General features: G+C 43.1%; 1 protein-coding gene across 1 annotated transcript; it reads left to right on the top strand.

Annotated features, from left to right (window-relative positions):
• The first annotated feature begins 5,601 nt into the window (after nucleotides 1-5,601).
• On the top strand, nucleotides 5,602-13,073 carry ST8SIA3 (ST8 alpha-N-acetyl-neuraminide alpha-2,8-sialyltransferase 3). The gene is made up of 4 exons (XM_065890236.1): nucleotides 5,602-5,780; nucleotides 7,183-7,302; nucleotides 9,705-10,262; nucleotides 12,791-13,073. The coding sequence occupies exons 1-4, from the start codon at nucleotides 5,602-5,604 to the stop codon at nucleotides 13,071-13,073; spliced, it is 1,140 nt and encodes a 379-aa protein (XP_065746308.1).
• The last annotated feature ends 12,300 nt before the right edge of the window (nucleotides 13,074-25,373 follow it).

Raw genomic sequence — 25,373 nt, 5'->3', positions numbered from 1 at the left:
TTGGGTGCTGTGCTGCCACTAAAGTACACAATGAAAATAAGATGCTGTCTCCTGACTGTCCCCACGGGATGGCTGGGCACCTCCCCCCACCCCTGTGCCCAGGCTCCAGCCCTACTCAGTTTTCTCCCAGCCACAGAGCAGGCCACTGCCTTTCAGATGTATCACTGTGGTCTTTTCCTTGTTGCCACGCACCGCCCCCCCCAACCCTTGTGATTAAATGGCTTTTTTAAAGAGGCTAGTATGCATCCTCTTCCTCAGTAGCCCTGAGACACAATGACCAAGGGAGGAGGTTTAAAGCCCACTTCCTCTTGGCCCTGGAATACCAGTGGACACATTAAAGTCAGTAGCTGTGTGACCTTGGCAAGTTGCTTAACTTCTTTGAACCTCAGTTTCTCATTCTTGAAACGGCGGCAGTCATTATACCATCAGAGGGATGGAACGGAGATTGAATGAGATTAGTTATGTAAAATGCCTAGTATAATACCCAACACATAGCAGGTGTGCAATAAAAGTGAGATGACGAAATCATCATCATCTTCAATGGTAGTAGCATTAACTGGTTCTTACTGTCGAAGGATGATGCTTTCAAACTTCCCAGGCCTGCACATATTTCCAGCTGTCTGTCTCTGGACCTGCTTACAAGCAGTATGCAGCAGTAGAAAGGGTGGGCTTTAAAGTCAAAGAGGTTTCACCTTGAGCAAATCCTTAACATCAGTTCCTTCAGCTATAAAGTGAAGAGAATTATACCTTCCTCACCAGCTTTGTGCAAAGATTACAGAAAATGTATAAAAAGCACCTGGCACTTAAGAAGTGCTCTATACATGTTGGCTGTTTTCACCTTACTCCAAGGGGGCTGATTTATTCACTGGCCCCAACACGCCTTTCTCTCTTCTGCCTCTGCATCTTTTTTCAGCCTCGTTGTCCCTGACTGCCTTGCCCCTGTTACCATCTCCATCTCTGGAAACTTCCATGTATCTTTCTAGTTTCAGTTCCATCTGAGAGCTTTCATGAAGCTCTCTTTGACCACAATGGCTTTTCCCACCTCTGAACTCATGAAGTATTTATCTTCTGTGGGGAAATAGGAGGTAGAAATCCAGAGGACCCCAAGATCTTTCCTCTGTGGCCACTGTTAGACCTAGTAGAAATGAAGGAGTCAGGCAACAGTGTACAGAAAGAACTCCATCACATGTGGCTTGGGGACAGTCCACTGGGAAACTGCTCTTTGGGAGTTTCCCAGTGGACTGTCATCTGGAGGGGTCACTTGCCCTTCCAAAAGTCAACTCCATGATGCCTTATTCAAGAATGTTTCATAGGGCTTCCCTGGTGGTGCAGTGTTTGAGAATCTGCCTGCCAATGCAGGGGACACGGGTTCGAGCCCTGGTCTGGGAAGGTCCCACATGCCACGGAGCAACTAGGCCCGTGAGCCACAATTACTGAGCCTACGCGTCTGGAGCCTGTGCTCTGCAACAAGAGAGGCCGCGATAGTGAGAGGCCCACACACTGCGATGAAGAGTAGCCCCCACTTGCCGCAACTAGAGAAAGCCCTCGCACAGAAACAAAGACCCAACACAGCCATAAATAAATAAATAAATAAATAAAATTTAAAAAAAGAAAAGAATGTTTCATAACAGAAAATGGTCAATTTTTTTCATTCATAAATTAAGGCACAAAACAGGCTGGCGGGCCACTGGACACATCAGCTGACGTCCACATGAGCAGTCGCTGTTTCCATCTCTCCGTGGGCCTGACTCCAGCTGCTCCTACACCCATTCGGTTCAAATGCGATTGATTGGTCCTCTCTACAAACTTTGGACAGTTCTGAACAGCACTGCTGAAGATACGGCATCTCATCAGGAGCCTTCGTGGGCTCTTCTTTGTGGCAGTCAACTCACACTCTTGCTGTTCCCCAAGCCCACCATAATCTTCCCTGCCTCCTGTTTTCCCTCTACTTGGGACATCCTTTCTAAAGTTCTTTACCTAATGAACCCCACTCATGATTTAAAATCCAGCTCAGAGTCTGCCCTCTATGAAGAACCCCACCACCAACCTCTCCAGACACAGTTTATAACCCAGTTACATAGTACTGCCAGAATGCTTCCTCCTTTCTCCCCTCACAAGACCGTGAGCATTATGAGGTCAAGAATAATTTTATAAGCCCTGAGTCTGCATATCAGAGTGTCTGACAACCAACACATTTGATTTAATGAATTGATGAAAAAAAACCAGAAATAAATGAATGAATGATGTCATTTCTAACAAAAGACACTATCCCTCCCAGCTTTCCCATCCAAGTGGTGCCTATAAATTATTCTTGGTGGGTATGGGTTGGTGAGGAACTACACATGGGTTGGTGAAGAACTACACAGGGCAACAGAGCCACGTTTGCAAAATGTGGGTACTTTTTGCAAACAAAAAGTGGGAAAGTACTTGTATCCAAAAATAACAACTCCCCTGGGGCTTCCCTGGTGGCGCAGTGGTTGAGAGTCTGCCTGCCGATGCAGGGGACGCCAGTTCGTGCCCCGGTCCGGGAGAGGCCACAACAGTGAGAGGCCCGTGTACCGCAAAAAAGAAAAAAAAAAACTCCCCTAGAAAATATTAAGTCAAAGGAGTCTTCCATTTCTGTATTTCTTGTATTTGCCCTCCTGAACTACTATAGAGGTCTGGTTTCCAATGAAATCTGAAAAAGTGATATTTTGTAAAAGTACCCTCTTTTTTAATTTACTAAGTAGCTATAATCCCAGGCCTGAAAAATACCATATTCAGTAGCTGCTGTTACTCTGTGAAGCAGCATTCCCAAGATGTTTTCCTCTGGTAATTACTGAGCAATCCATCGTCACCCTCAGGCCTGGCATAGGATTCCTGCGTGCCTGTTTACTTTCTGGCTAATTTGGTTCCTTTACATCACATGACCTTCAGTGATCCATATGCAATATGGGAATTATCCTAGCAGGACTTTCTTTAGAGGGCTCACAGAGGTGTGCTGAGCATAAGTAATACATCAGTTTTTAAATCCAGGCAGAATGAGTCCATATCATATGTTCCAGGAAAGCCTGTAATGCTGTAAGAGAACCAAAGAGCTTCTCGATCTTTGTCATTTTCCGTAGGAAAATGCCTCACCAAGTACATCCTTTTCTATGCATTCTGAAGCAGGATACTTATGAGGTCAGAGAAAGACACTAACAACTTGCCCAAGCTGTTTAGCTCGTATTTATTAACTGCTTAATACAAGCCAGGAGCTGTACCCAGGACTTTACATGCCTTGTTTAATTTTCCCCAAAATCCTGGGAGGTTTTTATTTCAGTTATGTAGATAAGGAGCTTGAAGCACAGAGGTGCTGACAACTTATCCAAGGTCACAGAGTCAGCGTTTGAGGTCCAGTCTGCTGACTTCAGAGCCTGGAGCTGTAACCAGTACTCTGGCCTCCACGGTGTGTCCCTCTACTTCTTGTTCAAGAAGAGTTTTTCCAATATGTGTAATTCCCAGACAGCTCTCATAAGATCTTATTCCCTTTGGCATTTTACACTATATTCATATGAGCTCTTTTAAAAAAAAATAGTATTTATTCAAAAAATATGCTTCAAGTATTCATCATGCGTGGACATGTAAGACTTCTCTAAAATTTTTACATAGTTAAAAAGTCCCATGGGGAAAAGATTGTGTTCTCTTAACCTACATTTTTAGATTTTGATATAAAATACCTTGAGTAGGTGCAAAATTACTAACTCTCTGTTCCAATGGAAAAAGACAGCTGCATTCTGTGCACTGCTGTCCACAACCAGACGTGTTTCACAGGGAGCTCATTAGGTCCTCAAACACTTATTAAGCATGCCTCTCCATAGACAGTATGCAGGGAGTATGCAGAAACAGGGCAGAAGAAGACATGGTCCTGGATCTGCAGGAGCTTACAGCCCAGGAGCTCACTGCTTTGAAGAATTCATAGCCCACAGACAGACCATAACATCAGGTCCACCAAAGCCCATAAAATCAGAAGTTCAAGAGAGAAAGAAATCATAGCCACCTTGGAAAACATCAACTTGCTTTATTGGAAAAGGCTCCTGAAGGCCGATTTCTCACCTCCAGCTTCTTTCTTTCCTTAGTGCTTACTGTCCTGGGAGGACCAGGCCAAGGGTAAAGCTAGGGGAAAGACGTCACAAGTTACTTGCAAAGGACAGAGCTAAAGAAACATGTAGATTGCCTTCTGAGCATCCAACAGCATGACCGAAAATGAATTAACTTTTATTTCCAATGTATATTAAAACAGGTAACATGTGAATATGCTAAAACAAATTGAAACAGCAACACAAAGTGTTAGGCAGTGAGCTTTCCTTCCACCCTCGGAGGCAGCATCTCTTACTTGGTTCCTAAGTTCCTCCAAAAGAGAGTTCTGGGCATTTATAATGGACAGAGGTTTACGATGCCCCAGCTCCTGGTCTAAGCTAAGCTAAGCTTCAGGGCAAAGTTGAGTGGCCCATCCTGAAGGCCTGGCCACAGGGATGAGTCAGAAAAGTGGGCAATGGAGAGTTTAATCAGAGGGAACTGCTCCATCCTGGTTACCTCTGGGGCATGCTGGTTGTCTACGCACAGGGTGCTGGGAGTCAGACACTGGGAGGAAAGGGAGGGGAAGCCGGGCCCTCCACACTCACAGCTCACCTTACAACTCTGCTAGGCACCACCCATCTTTTAGAGAGAAGCGTAGCATGCACTGGGCATAGGAAGCAGGTACGGGAGAGATTACAGAAGATTCCAAGGAGGTTTTAAGCGCTCACAAGGCCCAGCCGCTATTTAGGGCTTCCTTGCTGGGGTGTTGGGGCAGGTGCTGATCCGTGGGGCCCGGGGCTGTGCTCTGTGGTGAGGAGAGAAGCTTTTAAATCTCTACTTCTAAAACCACTCTCCCTGCATCTCATAAGCACCCAGCTGCTGTGATCCTCCAGGACAGCAACTCCAGTTATTTATCTCTATATTCCACGATTAACTTATAAAGTAATGAATTGTCCATTGAACTAAGTTTGGGCCTCTGTCTGGCCAGAGACACCTCCTCGCCCGCACCCTCAGCTGGGAAGGCCATTGACGTGGGCTGCAGCCTTCCAGCCTCAATTCCCCTCCCTCTGCCACCTCCCCTTCATCCCTCCCTCTTCCGCCCCTCCCCCGGTTATTTGGGAGATGAGAGTTCATTAATTAAATCCTGTGCTTAGATCGAACTGTAACGTTATTCCAATCACATTTATCTTGCAGGCTGCAGAGGAGACGGCAGCCTCGCTGGAAACGCGCTGGGGAGCCTGAGCCGGCGGTCGGAGACGCACGGCGCGCAGCTACATCGCCACGCCGCCGCGCAGACCCTCCATCTTCCTGTTCAGCCTCCTGGCCCGCTTGCCCCTGCCTTGGGGGCCTGGCTTCTCTCTGGGGCTCCTGCCCGCCCCTACGCCCTGGCCCTCCGCGGCTCCCCTGCTCGGTTCCCTCCCCACCCCACCCCCCCCCGGCACATACGCTGACACGCGCGCGCGAACACTCACACACACACTCACACATACTGACACGCCAGCGAGCTGCTGGCCGCTCAATGGACCGCTTTCCCCGCTTTTCCTGATCCCAACACAGCCCGGGATGAGAAATTGCAAAATGGCCCGGGTCGCCAGTGTGCTGGGGCTGGTTATGCTCAGCGTCGCCCTGCTGATTTTATCGCTCATCAGCTACGTGTCCCTGAAAAAGGAGAACATCTTCACCACTCCCAAGTATGCCAACCCGGGGGCGCCCCGAATGTACATGTTCCACGCGGGATTCCGGTGAGTGCGGGCCTCTGAGTGCCCTCAGGTATCTGGTTTATGGGGGCGGGAGGTCAGAGGGGGGTGTTTTGCCTTCTCCGAGACACTTTGGGCAAGAAAACTGCGTGGTCCTTCCATTCGTCTCTCTGATTCTTACACCACCACCCCTCCCGTGCTTTTTTTTAACCCAGAGCCCCTAAAAGCCGTTGTCCTAATCAATGTGATTGCATTATCGTATTCTTCTTCGGCATCCCTTCCCCCATTTCAAAAATGGGGGGAGGGTTTAAGGAGAATGATGGTGGAGGGAGAGGCCTTGTGTGTATTTGGGAAGGGGCATGGAGAGATGGACATGCGTTAGGTGAGTGCCTACCCCACGCCCCTGTCCGCAGACTCCACGGCCGGGGTCCGGGCGGTCCGGGGCGATTTAATGGCGCAGGCGCCAGACTCCTCTTGCGCTCTCCTCCTTTCCTCTCCCCAACCCTTCACCCCATCAGATGATGCGCGGGTCTGTTCTCCGGAAGCCCCTGGGGTATTCGACCTCCATCCTTCCCTCCCTCCCCCGCACACCGCGCCATCGCCCCCCCACCCCCCCGCCTTTCCGGGATTTCTGCAATTCCCCCGCCCTCTGCGGGAAGCGAGCCTCTTAAGGGCCGCCTACCCTCATCCCAGCTCCAAGTCACCAACGGGCGCAAGTCAGGACTGAGAAGGCTCCGGGCGAAGCTTGGCGCAGCTCGTCGAGAGCCTCTGCCCCAGTGTGCCCCCCTAGGAGCTCCCCCAGCAGAGCCTCTGAGGGGCGGGTAGGAAATACAGAGTGCACCCTGTGGTCCAGGCCAGGCCAGAACGCGAAACCTAGAGAAACCCCACCTGGGCAAAGGAGTGGAGTTGGCCAGCGGCCTCCAGGGGGTTCCCCAGTCAGGGGACAGGGAGTGAAACCAGAGCTAGGATCGGGAAGGAAGAGGTTAAGGACGGAGCCACCCCCAGCCTTCCCCTAGGTCTCCGGTTCATCTGTCCATTCTACAAAAATCAATCCGGCCGGACCGCGGGGGCGGCGCGGGTAGGGCTAGCAGTGGTGCGGCCGCTGTCCGCGGTGCTGACTCCCTGGTCCTCTCTGCGCATCCGTTTCTAGCAGAGCGCCGGGCTCCCGCCCCTGCTCTCCGTAAGACGGCCATTTTATGGTCTTTCCCGCACCCGCAGGGATGGACAATGGAGACGGATTTCCCTCGTTTTCTTTCTTCCTCCCGGGTGTGTGTGGGGACAGAAGGTGGACCAGATGAGAAGGGGCTCTGGGGTGGGATGTAGCCAGTACGTGTTCCAGCCGCCCCCCATCCCCGCCCCGCTCCCAACCGGCTGGACTTTAATGGCTACCTTGGCTTCCCCTAGCTGAGGCCAGCACGTTTGTCTGTGTACTCATACTCCTCTCCAGGTCACAGTTTGCGCTGAAGCTTCTAGATCCGTCATTTGTGCCCTTTCCGCATTCTCTGACTCATGAACTCCAAGCCAGACCTAAGTGGACATTTAATCGGACAGCGTTTTTACATCAAAGGTAGGATAGGGGGAAAAGATCCAAAAGGTGTTCTGAATTCTGGAGCTCAAAAACAAAACAAAACGAAATAATACAAAACAACAAAAATCTACACCCCCCCCCCAACCCGAGATGTATTTGCATTGTCTTCTTGGCCTGACTGAACACAGGCTGATTAGTAATCTTTTTTAATTTAAATATGTGGTACCCTCTCATAAAAAGAAAACTTCAAAAAGGCCAATTTGAATGGAAGGGAAAAAAGATATTTCCAGTATCCTCCCTAACTTGAGCTTAATTGAGCACCATGATGTATAGTTAACATTATGGCTAATACTGCCAAAGTCATTTATTTAAAAAAAAAAAAGTTAAGTACAAAAATACCACACAATGCATTTTCATTCCCTGACTAGAAATAAAATTTTTTAAATAAAGTAAAAAAAGTATTGTCCCACTGAAGCACAGAAAACACTACACTTCATCCCTAACAAATTACTAGTGAAAATCTCTGCCCAAATATATGCCGGTATTTTATGGTTTGGGTTTTTTACGTGTTTCTTCTCATTAAATTTTTATAGCTTTTAACATATTGTAAAAGCTACCCAACATTGTTCTTAATTGTCTTGTAGCAGCTTCATTTATACATGAAGGAGTTTTTGTGTTATGTGTGTGGGTTTTTGTTTTGTTTTGTTTTTTGGAGGTGGGGGAAGAAGGATGAGATTTATACAAAAGTATTTATTCTCCTCAGTGATATCTGGTCAACTCTTGGCAATTCCAGATAAGTCATTTCTCCTCCCTCTTTGGTGGGATTATTATGATGCTAAATGGAATGTGAGCCATCTAGTGTATTCATTAGGGGTATGAATACTTATTTTACAAATACTTATTTTACCACTCTATTTAGGGTGTTGTGTTTTGGTCATAGAATTTCTAGTTATTGCACTCTTTTAATCTAATGATAGAATTAAAACAAATTCAGTAGCTATCCATGGTGTCATGAAAATATTTACTTGAAAGGTTGACACACAGTCACATGAGTATGGTTAAAAATTTTTAAACATTAATTAGAAGTTAGTCCATGACAATAATTGATTAATTCTAAAACTCTGAAGTTTTTTTTTTACTTTTGTGGTTTTAATCCAATATTAATTTTATAGACAGCCCAGAAATTTTTCATGGGTCGAATACAGTATACCTTTTCCCCAGACATATTTCTGACTCAATAAAAATATTCTTCCCACACTAGGCCATGTGACCCAAATAACCAGTTAGAACAATATTGCCTTCTCAAAACTTGCCTCCTTTTAATCCATTTGGGTAAGCTTTAATTAACTTCCCCAGTATCACTTTAAACTTACTCTACCTTTGTAACAGTTTGTAATGAACACTGTTAGTAACTTTGGAAGTTCTGGCTTAAAGCTTTCAGTTTATGTTTCTCTGTATTTTGTCAAATTAAGTAATTTTTAAAAAGTAGGATTCCAGGTAAAATGATGATATGCAAAGCATTTAGTTTCATTCCTGCTATTTTTTTTAGGCAAAAGACCCAGGAGGTTCAATGTGGTTTCTTAGAACTGAAGAACCTACTAGAAGAGTAACATATGACCGGTGTCTGTTAAATATTTTAAATAGCAGAGACTTTAAGAGGATACGCTTAATTACACTTAATGCTCAACATGAAAGCAACCAGAAATTAGTACTAAGTATCACCCTTGCCTTGTTTATCCTCTGAATTCTTAGAATATGCACACATTTTCAGGATTTACAATAGCTTCTTTTTCTAAGAATTAGGTTTCTCTAACTTAAATGGGTTTCTATATAATCAAGTAGAAAAATGTTCCTTTTTCATTATTTAAAGGCCATTAATGAGATTATCATCTCATTTCTATTAAATATTCAACTACACCCACTGCTATTACCATTTTCATATCTTAATAATAGTTAGGACCATACTGACTCATATCTGTTTGGCTCTTATTTGGACACCAGTGATGTTTGATATTCCTTGAATGCTGCAGTCCAATAGCAAACAAGTAGTCCCTAGTTACAAACTCTTAGCCACCAATGTTTGTGCATTAATGTGAGCTCTTTGGGGCCTGTGTAAATTGTCTCCCTGTATTTTCTGACACAGTTTAGCCTATGCCTCCCCCTTGATCAAATACACTTTTCAGGTAGAGCAGAAAACCAAAGAATTGGCAGCTAAAAACCATAAATTACAACATTTACAAGCTTCAAAGGACTATACCCAGAATTTGAGAGACTAGCACATGTTTGTAAATTCTGAAGCAGTTCTTCCTTCAATTATGAATGCATAATCTTTCTTGGGTTCAGTGCCTATGGTTCTTGTCTAAATGAAATAGCATAAGACATAAGATGGAAAATCAGTTCTTTTGAATGGGATATATTTAATGAATTTCTTTTTATTTTAGGCAAGAAATTCTTCAGCATGTCGATGTAATAAAAAATTTTTCTTTGACCAAGAATAGTGTTCGGATTGGACAACTGATGCACTATGATTATTCCAGCCATAAATATGTTTTCTCTATTAGCAATAACTTCCGATCGCTGCTTCCAGATGTGTCACCCATTGTGAATAAGCATTATAATATCTGTGCTGTGGTTGGAAATAGTGGGATCCTGACAGGGAGCCGGTGTGGACAACAAATAGATAAGTCAGATTTTGTTTTCCGTTGCAATTTTGCCCCTACGGAGGCTTTCCAAAGAGATGTTGGAAGGAAAACCAACCTTACCACCTTCAACCCCAGCATCCTGGAAAAATATTACAACAATCTTTTGACCATTCAGGACCGTAACAACTTTTTTCTCAGTTTAAAAAAGCTCGATGGGGCCATTCTTTGGATCCCTGCATTTTTCTTCCACACTTCAGCAACTGTTACCAGGACACTAGTTGACTTTTTTGTTGAACACAGAGGTCAGTTAAAGGTCCAACTGGCTTGGCCTGGAAATATAATGCAACATGTCAACAGGTGTGTATATTTTATTGCCTTTAACTCATACCCTACCAGATGGCAAATCAATATTGTAATCTCTTGGGGGTGGTAGCGAACTGATTAGTTAGTTGTTGCGGTTAGCTTAGTACCTTAGAATGAACGCTTATGTTTTGTAATGAATGAATGGATCATTCTAGGTAAGAAGTTCAGTCTCCTACCCCAGCTGGTAACCAAGTGTCAAATGGAGGGACTGGTGCTTCGTCAGCTTCTCCTCTCCATTCCCTGTCCCCTTCCTTGGTGGTAAGCCTAACAAGCAGTCATGGAAATCACCACAAATCAATAATTTTCTTTGAATGGATAGCCATGTCCCAATAATGCCAATGACTAAAGTGGACAAATCAATCAGTTTTTTTTAAAGATGAATCGACTTTAAATGTTCCTTTTTATTTGATATTAGGGTGTTTGTTAGATGTCCAAGATTAGAAAACCACCTAGACAAATCAAAATTGTATAATCTGCTTTTATAATTCAAGATCTGAGTGCCAAAACATGTGAGAAGTATTTTATCAGCTCATCGTTATCCCTTGTAATTTGAAAGACAGATTAACCAGGATGCAATATTTTCGTCCAGTCCTATGAGTCTTAACTCTGGCTGTACCTTAGAATCACTTGGAGAAATTTAAAAAATACTCTTGCCTGGGCTCTAATTCAAGAGATTCTAATGTAATTTGTCTGGTGGGGGAGGAGAGAGGCTCAGGCACTTGGTATGTCTTAATAACTCCCCGGTTGATTCTAATAAGCAGCCAGAATTGGGAGCAGGCATTTGTAAAATGCAGGGCGTTTTATAAAGGAAGATTAATTGCAGAATTTTTTCTTTAAATAATCTGAGGAAATTGCCTCAACTCTAATTTCCCCTATGCGAGCAGCCCCAGTGTCCTAACGTCCTGTCCAGGTGTTACTGCAAGTTAGAGTGGGTTCTAGGAGGTCTGGTAAACAAGGACTGTATCCCATGGTACATGGGTACATAGTAGTGTATCCTGTAGTCCTCTAAAGTCTTCCAAATTTAAGATCTGTGTAGTTGACCTCTCATATAAGGAGGAATTCTTGTGTAATCAGCTGGTATGTGTCTAACAGGTAGGGTGATGCCAGAATTTACAGTCCTCACTGGAACCTTTTCTTTGAAAGAAAAAGGGCACTATTAAGAATTACAACAAAGACAATAGGCAAAAACTGGGACTGTTCCAGTTTCGCAGGATGTATGGTTACCTTCTTTAGAGGTGATATAACCCAACTCCTAAGTTTAAAGATACATTAACTGAGGTACAAAGAACGAGTTATTTACCCAACATCACTGCCCAAAATGGGCAGAACCAGAATTAGAAGCCAGGCCTCCTGCCAACCTGCCCTGTGGTCTTTTGACCATCGTTTTGCTCCCCTCTTGTTCTATTTAAGTACAGCTGTACCAAAAGAAACATCAGAAGCCATTCTAATTCCTTAGGTAAGAATATTAAAACAAAGACTGAACTGAATTTCACCTGGAATGGAAATGGCCACATGAAGCCTTCAGGTAGTGAAGAAGGAACTGCATGTGATAGAACCTTCAGGAAGCGGCCTGTGTGGCCCACCTGGCCCCCAGCCTTTCAACAGCTCGGGCTTGAACATGCTGGTTCAATGAAAACTTGGAGGAAGTACAGTCCATGAAAACCTGATTCATGAACAGTTTGATTATGCCTGCACAGCCAGTCATAAAGGCACACGTGTGTGCGCACGCGCACACACACACACACACACACACACACACACACCCTCACTCCACAGCAGTCTCAGATATTTGGCAGTTTAGGTAGGAAGGCTTCAAATTACTATCTGAACGTGGAAGGAACAACCATAGTTTAGCATTTTTTAAAATTCGGAAAGTATGTGAATACTTTTTTTAGGTTCTGGCACGCCAAAGAAGGGCTTGGGAGCATTTGGTTAAGACAAAGGAACAGGGAATGTGATTTTTTTACGAGCGGGTAGAAAAAAAATAAGACCCTACAATCTTTCCAAACCCAAGAAGACAGATTTAATCTCTAAGTTTGGATAAGGAAGTAACAGAGGAGGTCCCCTTTGACTAAACAACCTCCTCCCTAGCCCCAGGGCCCTTTATGTGTGAGATGCATAGTCATTCTCACTGGTGGGCTTTTATGGCACCACCACTGAGTCAGAGACACCACTCTTTAGGACAACCCAGAGCAGGGATGGCTTCAAACATGTGTGACTTCTATAGTAACACACAAGCCCACGCTTAGAAAGGCCGACGCTTGGTTTAATACTCTGCTGTTGCCCTCTTGAAATTCTCAATAATTTTTGAAGTAAGGGCCCACATTTTCATTTTGCACGGGGTCTCACAAATTATGTAGCCGGTCCTACCCTGAGGTGTTCCGTGGTCTAAAAGACAGATTCAAAGCAAGTACTGGTTAAGTTACCTGGATAAATTCACTTCCCAAACCAGTCACAGTGACCCGTCTGACCAGAACCTTCAACACTGGCCTCTGAATCCACCTGTACTTATTGTTCCACAGGTACTGGAAAAACAAACATTTGTCACCCAAACGGCTGAGCACAGGTATTCTCATGTACACCCTTGCGTCAGCAATATGTGAAGAGATCCACTTGTATGGATTTTGGCCTTTTGGATTTGACCCCAACACAAGGGAAGATCTTCCATACCATTACTATGACAAAAAAGGAACCAAATTTACTACCAAGTGGCAGGAGTCCCACCAGCTGCCTGCTGAGTTTCAGCTGTTGTACCGAATGCACGGGGAAGGGCTCACCAAGCTGACTCTGTCACGCTGTGCCTAGGAACTGCGAACAGGAAGTGCCAAATGGCTGATTTAAAAGTGCCCCAACTCACACTGAATAGTCGACAGAATAGAGCCCTAGAGAATGTCTTATAAGGATGGTCTGCCACTTGAAAGGAAAGATGTCTTCTCTCCCCCTTTTGCACTGCTCTTTTAAGGGTCTTAGCAGGACAGATGCTTGGAAGCCACCTGACTTAAACCTGATCGATAAAGGGAATGTTGCGTTTGGAACTATGCTGCTAACGAAATGGTCTGAAGTATTTTCATGTTTGTATTTTAATAATAAACTGCCTCCCGTTTTTTATGAGGATTAGGGCTGTAGTTTCTGCAGCTTTGCTCAGATACAGTCCTCGTAATCAGAGGCCTCTGGCCAACTTGAGCAGGATTTCAGTTTTGCCTGGGTGGGATCAGACTCTTTAAAATGATAACATAAAAGACTGGCTTGCGTATATTGTCTCTCTCTCTCTCTCTCTCTCTCTCTCTCTCTCTCTCCCCCCCCAACCACTCCCCTGACACCCCCCCCACCGTGGAGTTTAATATTTTTGCTAGGAATCCTATTGAAATAGCTTTGCTTGTATGTCTTGCATCTGTAACTGATATGTTCAAGGCTCTGGGTAACTTTGATATTTCATGACAAACTGAGCAAATCATGGTGGGGATCCCCTTATGATTACTTTTATAAGAAATGCCTCTCACGAAGTGCTCACTGCTCCGTGAAGTCCCCCTGCAGCAGCGTGGTTCCCCTCTGGCGAGAGGTGTATAATACAGTACATCTTTCACTACCACGGAGAAAGCCTAGGCCGTGGGCAGCATCTCATCTCTTGGCATGAGGGCTGTTATGGCAGATCATTTTGTTGCCACGTCTGCAGGGCATTGCAGCCTGGGTCTAGTGCCTCCCACAGTCCCAACCCGAGCACTGGGCTGGGAATTCTCTCAGAATATAGAGGCAAGGAGTCAGCTTAAGAACCTGGAAGGAGAATACTTAGAAGTTGCTATGGGTCCCATATCCCCTAAAGTGTTGTAACTATGATTAGGGCCTCTGAGAACCAGCAGGGTTAAAGCAGAGTAGCTGCTCTGAGGCTGGCCAGGTCCCCATGTGAATAGCCCTGAGGCGAGGTCATCCTGAGCATCACTGCGTCCGTCAGCACTGCTCCAGAACTTCAAGACAAGTGTAGACACCACATACTCCCTCTTGCCACGGAAATTGGATCTTTACACCTACAAATTAAGCATTTCGAAAGGAAAAGCCACTGTGTAGTGGCAAGATTGGTACTAAATAAACCCTTGGAATTGGAGATGTATAGGCCTGCTGCAGAGGAGTTCACTCGCTGTTCTCTTTTCCATTATTTCAGCCTTAGGAGTAGAAATCCCATCACTCCTGTCCCTGGCTTTTCAGTGAGCAGCACTTTGTTCTTCCAGTTCAGCCCAAAGCCTGGCCAAGTTGATGTTAATTTTTAATAAGAGTTTCTTTCTTCTTTCCAAATACCAGTCAAGCACATTTATAATACATTGAGGCGGGGTAGCTTGTTCTTTTCCAGAAATCTTCATCTAGATTGCTTGTCATGTTACAAATACCGTTTCAAATAATTACTATAGTTCAGTAATCAGCTCACTGCCCCTCCTTGAGAAGGTATCATCACGCCTAAAATCAAACCAAATTCAGTAAGGAAAGACTCAGTCCTTATGCTCATGTTCTGCCTGGTCCTAAAGGGGGGCTGTTTTATTCTAATTTTTTTTCCAGAAAGCTAATCAGAGCAGGTTACGTAGATCCAGTACTAACCAGTGAAAGAAAAATCATACAGGTGCAAACGTGTTACCAATCGTGACACATCTCACAATGTTGTGTGAACGGCAATCATCCAAACAGACAAGAAAAAACAGGAATAGATGTTTTAAAATGGGAAACACTAAAACAGATCGATACTTGAAATAATTAGAAGGAGAGCTATTTAAAACATTTTCAAGTTCAATGGTATAATTTGATGGGCACCAAAACCACATGCTTACTCCCTATCACTTTAGAGAGGAAAGTACTACAGTTCTCATGCTGTTCTCTGTTAGGGTCACTGAGAGATGGATAACTGACAGGAGTGTTTAGCTGGCTCTTCCTAAGCACTTAGTTCATTTGGTTACAGCTAAGTGATATTAATGCCAATACTATATGAGCCAGCTTCTGCCTCTGGAGTTTTAATGCCAATGTGCCCATTAGATTTCACTAAATATAAATATGTAGACACTTTGAACCAGGAACGTTAAAAGAGCAAAAGACCAAAATCCCTAAAACCAGTTAACTGTCTATTAGTGGACCACTTAAATTAGATATCAGAATGGCAAGTTTGGGGATTTTTTTTTTTTAAGTTCAGGGAGATTTTGTAAATCTCACTTCACTCTTGGCTCCATTTTAACCTAGAGTGAGAGGACTTTGCCATCTCCCAACATCATTTCATCCATCACTTTCAAAAAACTTAAAATGTTGAAGACCTGTCTCCCAGAACTAGAAGAACTTAAGAGATCAGGCTCAACCCCTGTTTCCAGGTAGGACTTCCGGGAGCTGATCCAAAAAGACCATACTTCCCTTTTCTTGAAAACACTCAAGAAAATCCCAAGTCCTCCCATAGTGGTTAACCACAATTCTCATAATTATAAATTCTTTATATGCAGCCTATATCCTCCTTTTGCAAAAATTAGATTCAATATGTGAGTGAAGCATTGATCCCAGTTTTTGGCATGTAGTCAGCACTCAATACTACATGGCAGCTTTTACTGTTGTTTTTATTGTTAGTTATGCCCTTGACCTACAGTTCCAGCATAGAGAAAAGCAGCCTCTAGCTGATCATACAAAAACTCTTCTTGTTTTTAAAGACCGCTTCAAAGATTAAACCTATATAACCACTATCACGACCAAAAGAGTTGGTGGGTCCCATGAGTCCAGGTTAGAAAGGCAGTGGTGTAAGTAGGCAGAACTCCCGGGGCTGTGTGGTCAAGAGCAGGGAGTTGGGCAGACGGGCCTTTTGGGTCCTCCCTCCTGATTCAGCTACAGGTACAAACCCCTGGCATTTGCATTGCCCTCGCTTTATTGGTTCTAGGTTAAGTGCATCCTTTTGTCAGAATCTTTCCTCTTTTCAGATACTCACGGCAGAGCCCACCCCCAGCTATTGGAATGAATATCACCATAAAGCCCCCAAGTCTGTCTACACATGACACCAGTACAAATGACCAATTCACTTGCAGAGGAAAAAAAAACCACAAACATTTAGCCACCTGTTTAATGCTAGTCCCTCAGTTTTCATCAGTTGTTCTGAGTGTCATGTGCAGACATGCAGATCCAGGTGAGGCAGATTTAAGGTGTGGTATTTTGAATCCCTCCCAAACCCAGAAAACATTCCCCATATTTGACGATTAAACATCTGTGCTTCTTCCGCCTTTGCTCCTGTGTCTTATCTGTCCTTAATCATTGTACAAGTGCCGTGCGTTTAGTAGTGCGTATGCCTAGCAGTGCTGACTGTTACCGCTGTGCTGTCTGTGTGTAACTTTGATGTCAGGCACTGACCATGGGGTTACCAGCCAGGATGTGCAAAAGAAGAGGCTCCCCCAGCCTCCTTGTGCCCAGGCCTCCAGTTATCCATGAATGTGAGTGCCAGGAGTAACCTAACTTGGTGGGGAAGCTGAGGAATGGAAGAGCATTTCTTCTGACTTAGGGCAAATTACTAATTATTAGACACTCACAGACAGTAAAGTGGTGTTGACTTGAGGGCAAAGGTAGCAGGGACAGAATTCTAGAGCCCTAGGACGCTGGAAATGGAAGAGCCTTTGAGTAGCTCTAGTCCTAATTCTTGACTTTCCAAATGAGACATGAAGAAACAGAAAGGCTAAGTGATTTTCCCAAGATTGCACAGGAAATCAGTGGAGGGATTCTGACTCCTCATCTAGTACTTCTTGGCTTATCAGCATCAAATAAAAATGGGCTCAAAGGGAAAGTGATTATGGTCTTGGGTTCACAAGGCACAGAAAATAAGTTATAAAAGAGGAAAAAAGATTCTCCCCCCACCAAAAAAAAAATTATTTCTCAATGAAAAATGGAAAAGGAGATGCTTGCCTAGGTATACAACAGTCCACTGGTAATAAGCTGCATTCTCCCCTAAACTGAGGAAATCTACTTGGTAAATCATGATTCTGATAAATCTGGTAAATCACAATTCAGTTACTGACAGTTCCCAGTTGACAGATGGACTCTTATCTAATAATCTATTCGTCTTAATAAAATCGTGTTTTAGTAATATGTATACACAATTTAAAAGTTGAATACTGAAGATGGTTATGTACTTCTCCATATGTATGATTTTCAGTTGAGGCCACTTGAGATAAAAATACATTTTGTCAATGCCTCCCATATTATAAGTAATTGCAACAACAGACTCCACGTTATTGCATTTAGTTCAATACGCTAAGAAGATGTGCAAATAATAATGAATAATTTGGGCTGGGTCTTCATGTGCAAAATGAGAGACTTAGCAATTTTCTGTATAATTCTAGATCCTTAAGTCCTTTTCCCCTCAGTTGTTTGAATGTGCCAGGCAAAAGTTTCTGTTTAGCCTCTACTTCTCCCTAAATGTGTAGAACTATGCTTTTGCTTACAAAGAAAGTTGGGGTTATGTGTATGTGGCTGAAAAGCCCAGATGGAGGATCATAGGTGCTGGGGACTTAGAGCCCCTAGGCCACCTGCTGGACCTGTCTGGGCTCTGTGGCCCAATTAATCAAGGCCACAGGTGAGTTGATACCAAGGACCAAAATGACTAAATATGCCTCTCTCACACTTTGAGTGCTTTGCCACATAGATAGAACATTTGAAATGGGAAACATTTTAGAATGTCATTATTGTATTATGCAGTATTTCTTAAAATTTCTTTTTATTGTGATGACTTATTATTGAAGATATATGTGTTTGAACAGATGTTTTTATCCTCAGTGAAGCTCACTCTCTTGTTGTTAATTACAATGGACTCACAGTCCGGCAAGCAAAGCTGAATGACAGGAGAAGCTAATACAATCCCTGCTCCCCACCCCAGACCTCTGACTCAGAATGTCCTGGAATAAGCCCAGCTTACAAAGATTCCCCGGGGATTCTGTTGTGGCCACAATTTGAGAAACAAAAATATAGAGCAAAGTCATGTATGCCATGTTGACCAAAGTAGTTGCATGCTTATCACTCTTCCTGCAGTTAATATCAGATCTGTTCCCTGGAGTTACCATGGCAATATAGACACAGTCTTAGTGACTTAACCATTCAACTATTTTGGCTAAACTGAACAGTCACTAATTCGTAAGTGAACAGTTACTGGTTAATTTAGTCAGAATGGATGCAAGCCTGAAGACAGAGCGGGGAACATAGCTTTAACATACTTTACCTCAAGGCCAGCTCTTTATGTTTCACTCTTTATATTTCAAACTAAGAGACAGATCTCAGGTCACTCATATTTATAAATAGATAGACTGAGAAACAGGGAAGTTAAACGATTCATTCAGATTCTACTTAGATGTCATTCCCAGAGCCTAAAATATTCCTCAAGTGGTCTGATCTCTCAACCCCCAGGTAATGCCCCAAATGCACACATCTTCGGGTTAAAACGAAACCAGTCAAAAAAGAAAAAAAATCAAGAAGCTAAAGTTCTAAGACCAAGTGAGTATAAGAGAGGTGGCCAGTTGGCACTGGCTGCCTTGTGCCAGCCTCTGTTGAATGAGGCGCCTCCATCCTAATGAAGTTGTGGCCAGGCTCCTTACTATAGCTGTGCACATGGAAAGCCTTTAATCATCAGAGATACTAAAGATCTCCTTTGAGTTCCCTTCTGTGGGGTTAAGAGACAGCTTTAGCTCTCTGGTGTGCTGCTAAATGTTTAACAACTGGCTATGAAGAATGATGAAGCCCTGATCTGTAGGACTTGCCAGTTTCCATGGTGTAAATACTCTCATCATAGCCAATTTCAAACTACTAACTTGATCAACCAGCTGAAAATGTCACAATATGTTCTCAAGAGCCACTATGAGCTGGCTCCAGCACAGCACTGCCTGAACAATTTCTGAGTCAGTGATACCAAATAGGACGACTAGCAGTGGCTTTGGAGGGACTCCCAAGGGCCCCCCCCTCCGCACAGAGAGGCATTTCCACCTTGATCAGTTCTACTAATTTTTAGTATATTATTGGTCCTTGCGGCTAAGGACCCTAAGGTGTTCAAAATATTCCCTAGCCATATGACTCTTAGGAAGCACTCAACAAACCCCTCAGAACCTTAGGAAATTACTAGCCATGGCTTGTCTGATTTCTAAAGTTGAGCTTCCAGGTAAACATTCTTTAACTGCCAGTTGAAACCACGTTTAGCTGATCTTTTCTTACATCCTTTAGTCCATCGCCTGTTTCCCCAGTTCTCTAATTTTCTCTGTCCTCTCCTCAACCTTCTGGCACAAGATTGACAGGCATCCAGAAATTAGTGCCTGCAAAGGAGCAGGGGAAAAAACACATCCAATATGCTTCCCTGGACCCATTACACCTGGAGAGGCTTCGTAGTTCAAATGTCTCTGCCTTACCAGGGGGACACTCAGCTAAGCATCATGCCCATATCTGGAGCTGGAGTATGCACTCCGCTGGGCTTTATTTGCACTCAGAAAATTCCTAGTGGGCTAAAAACACCACTAAATAAGAATACTACTGGGAAAACTGTAAAGGAAGGCAGCATATGATGCCTTGCCCTCAGCTAAGCTAGTGTAAGGCTGGACCCTGAAAAAACTCTACCAGAAAACATTTGGCCACTGCAGTCCCTGGGCATTGAGCACGACTTTCCTCCTTCCTCACCACTAGTTATAAGTGAAAGCCCTATTTCCTGAGTGTCTAGAAATCAGATACCCTAGTGAGCCACAGAACAAGCTTTGTTTGCAAATTAAAGGTTTTCTGATGTAAGTCATTCTTAGGTGGGTTTAATTAAGTCCTTTGGAAGGTAATGCTGGAAAAAAAATGTACTTAATTCCTTACATACAATAAGTGGCCATAGGTTTTTATTCTGCATGTAGTCAATCAAAAACAGATCATAAAGGACCAAATCTGCTTTCCTTGCTGTAGTAAAATATCCTATAGGTTCTGTAAAACCTTTCTAGACTGTGAATGTTTGAAGCTCAACTTGGACATTTTCTATACTATGTTCCAAAGGCCAGGGTATGCCTCTGTTTTCTGTTCTTCTTAACAGTTACCAAAATGAGCTTGTTTCTCCATACTTAACACACTACATTTTATTTTAAATGAGTCAGGTACATGTTAAAATGTTTTCTTCTGTATTCAGAACGATTTGCATGGAGCCTGGGCACAAAGTAGGGCTTCATTCTCTGGCTCTTTTCTGGACACCAAAGAGGTTAAGTCCATAGTTACAAACAGAAGGGATTTGACAGTAGCCCCCATTTTATTATGAATAAATCGACAGAAAAACCAGCATTGAGGAACCAGCCACCTCCATAACATCTTTAGCTAGGGAGGGTAGGGAGAAAATCTGGTAGATAATGGGACAGAGGTTTGGTCAATGTATGTAGGTGAAATAAAGTCATTTAATTATTTTCAAAAAGGAAGGGGAGATTTCCCTCTGAAATCTAGAATCCAGACCATTTTGCAAGACTTAGTATAATTGGTATCCGTGAGAGAAATACTCTTTAACCCCGTTTCAAGATCCAGATCTAAGCCCTTACTAGGCAGAAAGCAGCCTTACAGCCAAGAACCCTGGCAGGGGTTTATTGACGGGTTGAGATCCAAACACGGAACATCAGCAATTAGCACTGAAATTCACCCAGGACACAGAACAAAAATACCATGGTTTACCAAATGCTTCTTCATTTACTCACATAGGACAGTCACCTAAGTCCATAGCAGAACTTCACCGATCTAGACATTCACTCAGGTCTAGATTCTAGGTGAACATGGACATGAGACGACTGAGGTTCAAAGTAGGAAGCTTATCTGCCCAGCTAGTTAACTGGAATTAGCGTCTGGGTCTCCCCACCACTGATTCTACTACACCACACCATACTGCCTCCGTTCTTTAGAAGGAAAGTTGACAATCCATCGTGAAAGCATAAATCAGAAAACAAGGCAAAAGAATGTTTACGGTATCTTCTCTCATTTAACTACTTGGTTCCACCATTTCATTTTAGCATCATTTTAAGGAATATTATATCAGTGTAGGATGAGTTACAAAGTTCTTTATAGTGTAATGATGGAACCAAAAGGTAGGAGAACAGTGAATGTAAGTTATTAAAGAAATGGGGAGGCAGCATGTGTCAGGAAAAATAAGTGCTTCTTGTGCTGTCATAACCATGGAGCCCTCCCCCCACGCACCTAGTGCATTTGTTCTGGAAATGCTATTTTATGCTGAGAGACTGGCATTGAAGACTTCACTCCTTCCCAGCTAAATCAGAAGACCTCTTGCTCTTTGGAAGAAGCTTCAACCCTTAGGACCCAGGCTGACATCTCTTGTGAGAGGCAGCCTCAGCTGCTCTTAGAAACAAGCTGCCAGACTGACAGGGCCATGGAGACCTAAAGGAAGCCAGCATGCTGGACTGAGGAACATGTAAATAACCTCCTGCCTTCGTGGTGAACAAGGACAACCATCTTTTTCTTTTGTAAAGGTAATCACGTGTATATTGTGACTGTAGTTTATGGAGAAAATGCAATGATTTGCTTCAACAGCTCCCCAAATGTACCTGTTAAGTGTGAATGTGCCTGCCTCATTGCCTCGTGTGCCAAACACAGTACTGAATGCATTGTTTTTAAATAAACTGTTTTATTGTGCACTGGAAAACAATGCTCGTTGTCTCTGTCCCATTCGGAAGACCCCACCACAGCCACACACACACACACACACACACACACACACACACACACACACACACACACTAACACACTGCATCCAAAGACACTGAATGCATCCTCCTTTCTTCATTCCCTGTGTTTTGAGGATTTCTCCTTGGAGATTTGTAGAACTCCAGAAAGGTTGAGCTTGGCTGTCTACGGCCATGAACTAGCCACAAATACTAATACCTCCCCCATGCCCAATTTTTCCCTAGGTCCTTTAAATGCAAATCATGCAACAGGCCTTAACGTTGTTAATAATAATACATTACTCTTGAATATTACAGTCACATACATCATTTTATTTCATCACTAATCAGGTGAGAGAGGGATGCTTAAGGACTTGGTTCATGCTGCACTGTTAGTGGCAGAGTTAAAATGAGAAACTGACTCTCACTCCGGGGCTCTTTTCTTTGCATCTTCACACTATTCCAGTCACTCTTTAGACCATCTGCCCTGAATGCCCCCATCAGCCTCCATCCCCTTATCCTGTGTTATTTTTCTCAAAGTATTTTCTTTCCTCACTTGAAATGATAGCATTTATTTATTTATTCATAGTTTTTCTGTGTCTCCCACTATACTATAAACTCTACCTTCTCCAAAACAGATAAATTTGCCTGCTTTAATCAGCCTATGCCCCCAGTGCCCATAACAGTGCTAGGAACTTAGTAGGCTATCAATTTATATTTGTTGGCTGGCTGGCTGGCTGGATGGATGGATACACCATAGAGTCTGAATATCACTTCTACTTATTTTTATCTCTCTTCCCATCTTTGTGCCTACACCACAGACACCAAAAGTCCTCACTCTGCTCTGACTCTGCTGCCTCAGATAGCACCATGAATAAGTATTTGTTGACTGAACGAATGAACAGTCCCAGAATTGTTTTTCTCAATATCTATGCTCCAACATTAAGAATGTCCCAGCATATTAATGCACCAAAGTGCACCCAGATTGTAATTTTAAGCAAAAGGAGAACTTATGTAGCGTAAAAAAAATACAGTATGGTTGGAAACACCCCACCTTTGGTAAACAGGGTTGCATCAGAGAGGGTTTGTTGCAGTACTCTCTGATTCAAATCAAAAGTCCTTAATGGTCACTTACCTATAACACCAGGCAGGATAGGAACAAGATACGAAATGAGCAAAATCACAATGCCCCTCCTGAAGGAACTTAAAAGTCTTACTGGGGAAATAGTTCAACACATTACAGGGGAATATCATTTACCCTATGCAGCTCCAGGGAATGTTGGGATGCAGGTGACAGAGAGAAAGGGAGAGGCAAACAGAGTAAAGGATGCCCCATTAAATTCGAGTGACGGCAATAAAAACTTTAGACACCAGCTGTAATACTCAGGGCTTATATTTTCTGAAAACTACTTGACAAGCTGATGATTCCCCCCATCACCTCTCACAGAGAAGGGGTTAAGTTATTCTAAAACAAAACAAAACACTTCACAAACTTCAGCAAAACGTGAAATTGACACTAAGCTTATTGCAGGCTCTCTTTGCCTGGGGCCAATTGGTACAAATTAAATTTTAAAAGTAGAATTTTTTTTTCCCTAAGAAAATGCACTGCCACAGCTTGACCAAGACAGAAAATTAAAGAAACCCCACCTATAAAAGGGCCAACTTGGGCTTCCCTGGTGGCACAGTGGTTGAGAGTCCGCCTGCTGATGCAGGGGACACGGGTTCGTGCCCCGGTCCGGGAAGATCCCACATGCTGCGGAGCAACTAAGCCCGTGAGCCATGGCCGCTGAGCCTGCGCGTCCGGAGCCTGTGCTCCGCAACGGGAGAGGCCACAGCAGCGAGCGGCCCGCGTACTGCAAAAAAAAAAAAAAAAAAAAAAAAAAAAAAAAAGGAGGGGGGGCCAACTTGACCCAAGGCTCCCAGGTCAGTAAGGCAATCAGCTTTCTGCGTTAGTCTAAGCAAGAGTGTGGGCTCCTTCTCCAGCGGGCCTTCTACAGGGTCCAAAGGCCCGGGGTGGCCCATACCAGCCTCAATAGCTGAGGTATCCCCCATTTTGAGCACACTATTCTCAGTGAGTAAGTTAGCTTGGTGAACAGGCTGCTCTGAACACTATATCATACCACTCAGAATATCATAGGTGACCAGGAACTTAGAGATTCAATGAATTCAATGCTCTGGTTTCCAAATGAAGAAACCAAGGCTTAGGAGTTAAAGTGACTTATCTAAATGTATTGTCCTAGCGAACCACATTTTAAGTACTTTATCAATTTTCTGGGATGCAAATGACAGTTATTTTTATATCAACTAACAATTCTCAATTCTAAATGAAAATATTTGAAAGGAAAATCTGCTCATTTTAACTCTTTTTTCTTATTATTATAAAAATATTCTTTGAAAAAAATATTAGAAAATAGAGATAAGCAAAAGACTATAAAAAAATACCTAAAACTTTCACCTGTTTTTTTTTTTTTTTCACCTGTTTTTGAGTGTGTGTTTGTTCTAAACCATGCATACGGTTGCGTTCTTTTGATTTTTCTCCACTTAAAAATATATCAAGAACAGCTTTCCATGTTATTAAATATTCTTTGATAGGCTCACAGAATAGAAGCTGTATCTTATTTAACCAATTCTCCATTGTTGTTTCAAATTTAAGTTTGCGTTCTTTGCCATTTTTCTTTGCTGTAAACAGTGCTTTGATGAATGTCTTTGTAACTGAATGTTTGAACATCAATGACTGTTTCCCTGTATAAATCCCTTTAAGTGGATTTTCAAGAGGTATGACAAATTTTTGTAAGAGAAGTCTTTTTCAAAGCCAGTCAGAAATGTTCAAGTAGAAGTTCAATGATCAAATTTTTAAATCTTTGTTTCACAAGAAAAGTTTAAAAGGCTTTAAAAAAGCAAAAAGGTTAGGAGGAAAGCATGCTTCGTCAATTAGGATGACTCCCCAACAGAGAAGTAATGCCTATTTATATACGATGCTAAGGTAAGTAAATAAGCTATTGTTGTGTGCTACTTAATTCAGTTACTTTTTCTCTTGTTTGGGAGCTGGGAGAAACTTCACTCATCAAAGGAGAAAGCCCATCCAATCACATCCTCATTGCTAATCAAATAAGAAGCACCCAGGACCATATGGGAGAGATGGACCTTCAATACAATGATAGATAGCTCTTTTCATTATTCTGAGAGTATGTTTATTGCTTACTCAATCCTACCAACCTAACAGTGTTTCCAGTTCACAATAAGTCCAAGAAGTCAGAATGAGTAGGATGAGGTAAATAATCTACCTTGAGGCTACACAAATCCCACAGAACAGTTATTTTGTTGAACTTTTTAAAATCAATATCTCTACTTCTACAGGAGAGATGTGACTGTAAAAGCAAATTCAGAATTAGAACATACAGATTTTCAAAGCAGATTTATTAAGGGTGGCCAATGAAATAACTACAGAACT

This window comes from Phocoena phocoena, chromosome 13, assembly GCF_963924675.1.
Source record: "Phocoena phocoena chromosome 13, mPhoPho1.1, whole genome shotgun sequence".
In the NCBI taxonomy this organism is placed as follows: Eukaryota; Metazoa; Chordata; class Mammalia; order Artiodactyla; family Phocoenidae; genus Phocoena; species Phocoena phocoena.
The sequence above is the reverse complement of the archived record's forward strand: the minus strand, read 5'-3'. Positions and strand labels throughout refer to the sequence as shown.